At 46.5% G+C, this 4987-nt stretch overlaps 1 protein-coding gene across 1 annotated transcript; it reads right to left on the bottom strand.

Moving 5' to 3' along the window:
* Positions 1-297: 297 nt before the first annotated feature.
* LOC119342086 (E3 ubiquitin-protein ligase Os06g0535400-like) lies at positions 298-1527 on the bottom strand. The gene has a single exon (XM_037613928.1). The coding sequence runs from the start codon at positions 1373-1375 to the stop codon at positions 644-646; it is 732 nt and encodes a 243-aa protein (XP_037469825.1). The 5' UTR covers positions 1376-1527; the 3' UTR covers positions 298-643.
* Between the last annotated feature and the right edge of the window lie 3460 nt (positions 1528-4987).

The following is a 4987-nucleotide window of genomic DNA, read 5'->3' as shown; positions in this document are numbered from 1 at the left end:
CACTCGAAGAAGACCGGAGCTGAAAGGCCCCACCTCCACCAGCAATGAGGGAAGGGGGATTTAGTTCCTCTCTTGTATGAACAGAATGTACAGTCATAACATGTACTCGCTTCGTCCGAAAATACTTGTTATCAAAATGGATAAAAAGATATGCATCTAGAGCTAAAATATATCTAGATACATCCTTTTTTATTTATTTTGATGACAAGTATTTTGAGACGGAGGGAGTAGGAGAGAGACTAATTCCTTATCACATTTTTCATAGTAACAGACAAAAGTACAGTCCTCTTTTGCAACTTACAACTGAACATTGCCCGTCGATATAACCAAGTTCGTTCAGAACTGCACATCATCAGTAAATTATCCAACAATTCACCACTGGCAGCGTTTGAACAGAATGGTAAATCACTCCACCTTTCACAAAACATGCAAGACTTCGTTATCTCAACCTTCAGAGTAAAAGAAAAATGTACATCCCTTATTTACAGGCTACAGTTGAACATTTGTTCAGACACCTACACATTATCAAGAAGAAAGAGTAGAAAAATACCCAACAATTCACCATTTCCAGCCTCTGATTTTGAACAGGAGTCTGAATTTCTATGGGAATGATTGTTAGACTGGATGCAGGAGAGAAACAGAGCTAGACGGGGCTAACAGAGTCATCGAGCGGGTCCGCGTGCACGGCCGGCGGTGGCAAGACCAACGCCCGGCACACGGGGCATGTCGGGTGCCCGGTCTTGAGCCACTTGCCGATGCACTTCTCATGGAACCGGTGCCCGCACCGCGGCAGGTCCCGGAGGGCCTGCTCCTCCCGCATGCCGGCGAGGCAGACGCAGCACTTGTCCTCGGCGCCGGCGGGGCTGCCGCCGCAGCCGCTCTCCTCGTCCTCGTCGTCGCTGAGCCCCAGGAACGACTTGGTGGCCGACATCGAGTCGGGCGTCTCCGGCGAGAGCCAGACGACCATGACGACTATGTTGGCGAGGCAGAGCGCGTAGGCGACGACGTCCGCCTGGCTCCGCTCGAAGACGACGATGATGAGCGGGACGAACACCATGAACACGAAGGCCAGGCACCGGTTGGCCAGCAAGGCACCCGCGGCCGCGGCGGCGCCAGCTCCGCTCGACGTCTCCCGCAGCGGGCTCAGGACGGGCGGGGATCCGTCGTCGTGCTGCTGCGACGTCGACGGGAGCAGCTCGGCGCGGGCGCCCATGGTATGGCGGTACCACCGGGCGAAGCAGTAGAAGAGGAAGATCTGGAGGGCGAAGCTGCCGGCGAAGGTGGCGGCGACGACGCCGTAGTAGTCGTACGCCAGGCGGGTGGCCAAGAGCAGCGTGAGGAAGGTGAAGGGGAGGTCCAGCCACGGTAAATCCATCGCCGCCGCGCCGCCGGCAAGGCTGCGCGCATCACACTCGCGCGCTGACCGGGATGCGATTTCTTTCCTTAATTCTCAGCTGGAATGATCCGTGGAAAAACAGTATGGTGGGGGAATTCGCTGGAGTCTACCCCCTCGCTGATTTTCCTCTTTCTTTGGCGAACAAGGGAAGAAAATTAAAGTTGAAGAGGGCACTAATGAGGCGTTAGCTTCCACGTAATCAAGTGTTTATCAAGCAAGCGACCGGCAGACTAGTCTCGGTTTCGATATTAAAAGAAAATTGTCCGTGGTCCCTGCATTGCAAGGGAGGTATGGATGAATTTTCTATCCAATCAATGTGATTTACATTCCATTTATTTATGTCAACATGAATACTTATCAAAAATATACTTTTAGCGTGAACTAAATTGTGCTTAGACGGTTAGGAAGACAGTGATATTCACAGCTCATCAGAGCATTTTTCTAAATTTATTTCAAGATTTTCGGCGATGCATGTTTACTGCAAGAAGACGTTTTCGTTAACTACAAGGCGCCTACGATGACTTCATAAATCTCAACATGAATATTGTGTTAAAAAATAAATATACTTTAGCTACCAATTAATTTGATACTTATTGAATTACCAAAGATATGACAATTTTCTTGCGAATTCTTTGGGTTGGAACTAGCCCATAAGGGATTCATAGGGGTGAGTAGGCATCTGCGATGTATTGTGTTAAATGAAAACGCAGTTTTACTATCTTTTTTCTGGTTCATTATGCTCATGCATACCTCTAGATCGACGATTTGATTAATATCATACAAGTTACTAGCAAGATGCACGTGCATTGCACGGAATATCAAGTTGCATTTTTTTTACAAAACACATGGTGTCGTTGACCAATGCAGGAGTAATCTCGTGTGTAAAAACTAATGATATCTCGAGAATTTCATCGAAAAAATGTTATCTCGAGAAAGATGAGAGATAAGGTGAGGAGGAGTGGGGCGCGGTGGTGATTGGTGGTCAGACTTAGCGGAAGCATGGGGATGGACGAGGCTGACAGCGGCCACCATGCCAGATTGTTCCAGATGCTTCTTTTTTTAATTACTCAACAATGAAGTTGTGGGAGATAAGGATGAACGAGAGAGGTGCGGGTATCCTTTTGCAAAATTGTCATAGTTTGCTTTCTATCCGTCAGATATAGATCAGACGGACTATATTACAAGATGGCAGGCACACCATCATCACCAACTCGATTTTTTATAAGAGTAGAGATATATATTAAATAATTATATCATTAGAAATTTGATATATTTTATTTTCTAATGGTATAACTTTTCCAATATGTAGTTCACATTATGTTGCTAAAACTGGTGACTTAGAGACATGCGCAGGATGTATATATCAACCGGAAAGGAGAAAGTCTTTGGTAGGCCAATAAGGTATGGGGCAAATAGCTATATGTCTCTTCTCCATCTCTTTCAGAAAATAGGCGGCTACGCTTTCATGGAAGTGTCGCCGCTGGTTCTCTTTGCCTCCAGGTGCCTTCCGACGTCAATGAGGTAGGGGAAACCTTGGTTTGGGGATCGATCGTGTTTGGGTCGCTTTTAGCTCGATCTAGGTATCTGGTCAGTGTTGGCGAGGCAATAGCGTCATTGCTGGCTTGGGATAAGTTCTCCCGTATCATGCCCTTGTATTAGCGATGCTTCAGTGGAAGGTGTGTGAAGTTTTGATCATGGCCAAATATTAGGTCTTGTTCTTGTCTATGTGTTTTGCAAGTGGTCTTGAAAGGCGTCGTTCGGCGGAGTGGATGGCAACATTTCCTGTTTTTGTCTTCTTGCTTCTTCTTCGTTCGGTGATACATGACCAGCTTTGGCTTCGATGGGAACCTGGTGAGCTACGGTATACAAGCCCTCTCCGACATTTGTTCTCCAAGGTGGCGACATGCTACAGATCATGACAGTCGACGTTTATTGGTTTACACTGATGACTTTTTGGTTGCTGCTTCTACAAGCTCATGAGTTTTAAGAAGTTTGCTTCACAGAGACGAAGGCCGATAGGTGGTAGTGAGCTCTGTTCATGGACACCGCGGCTGAATCTAGGAGGAAGAAGACTTCGGAATCCCAAGGACTTGGATGTATTTTCCAATCTAGGTAAGGATTCATGCTACTTAATATATGTACTCTTTTGCCTTTCCGCAAAAATAAGTCATGAGACAGTTGAGACCATTTTCTAGAAAAACCGAGAAAAAAATCAAAATATAAGTGATGTGAGGGGAGGACAAATAAAATAAAATAAAAAGTATGCATTTCTTAAATAGGATATATTTTCCCACTCGCTGTGATTCGCTATGTTCGCGGTTGTTGTGATGTGTCCACTTTGAATCTTCTATCGTAAACGATTCTTTAAGGGGGAAAAGGCAATGCTCTGTTTTGTACTCTGTGATGGATATCTACGTCGTTACTAATACGGCGGCAGATGATCTCGACCGCTAACGGGGGATGTGACGATGACAGACTGATGAATCAAGAGCTTCGCCGCAACTATCCCCTGTCTCGCTTCATCCCTCCGTTCCTTGATCAGAGCATGCCAGCTTCACCCACTTTGCGTGCAATGAATGGCGACCTAGCTTCACTGTCAGATGTCAAAACACGGTGCGACCTCCCGATCGAGTAAGCGGTCGGCGAAAAACAACTCGGCTGCGGTGACGGACGCAAGTGCAGGTTTATTACGGGCGAGAGGTTTCACCAAACGGATAACGACGATTCTTTCCCCGGGCGTCGCCGTCAGTGCTAAGTGCTAACCTGTCGCAGAATGCGGCCAAGTGGTGCGTGGCGTGAACTGTGAGGTGCGAGCTTTTGTCTCGGCGCACGAAGCAGCAACGCGGCATGCCGGCCGGTCACCGCCGACAGCTGACAGGGCGAGGGTCGGTGGTGGCGAGCATGGATAAGTACGTGCAGGAGGAAGCGAAAGCGATGGCCTGGCAGCAAAATGCTCTCTTGCGATGTCAGCAGCTCAAAATATCTGATACCTAAACTGTTTACTATTGGCTTTGGTTTGGTCAACAATATCCGAGAGATGTCACCAAAGTTCGGCCCGATCCGGCCGACAAATAAACAACACCACGGAGTTGCTCGGGTTTGGGATGGTGAAAAATTCCCGTTGCAGATCTTTTTCTGTAGAGCTATTCAATAGCTAGTTGGAATTGGTACAACTTATTTTATCTACGTGTTTGGTGCATGTTCATAATTGCGGTGTAGATGCATGCACATGTTCATTCTCTAGCTATTTGTTATTCTTTTTATAAATGAAGGTTTTATTAACTCACAGTATAACATCAAGCAATACAAATATTGACGAGCAACACCCGATCTCTACATAAATAAGATGCAAGATAGCCAAACACCAACAATTTGATGAAATATAATAAAAAAAAGACATATCGGAAACAGGAGAATCATATAGGACCCACGTTATGCATCTGTCAAACGAGGTGGTGAACCGATCCAGAGATTATGCTACCATCCACATTGGTTAAAAATCTCCCTGGCCACCCGCTCCAACCACATATACACTATCTTGACCGATGGTTAGAACTACGTTCGGTGTACATAGACCATGTACAAAGTAAG

The sequence above is a fragment of the Triticum dicoccoides genome, chromosome 7B, assembly GCF_002162155.2.
Source record: "Triticum dicoccoides isolate Atlit2015 ecotype Zavitan chromosome 7B, WEW_v2.0, whole genome shotgun sequence".
Taxonomy (NCBI): Eukaryota; Viridiplantae; Streptophyta; class Magnoliopsida; order Poales; family Poaceae; genus Triticum; species Triticum dicoccoides.
Note: the sequence above shows the minus strand (reverse complement) of the source record. Positions and strands in the feature narration are given on the sequence as shown.

Excerpts from the sequence above, each read along its gene's own strand:
- LOC119342086 (XM_037613928.1), bottom strand. The coding sequence starts at position 1,375 with ATGGATTTACCGTGGCTGGACCTCCCCTTCACCTTCCTCACGCTGCTC.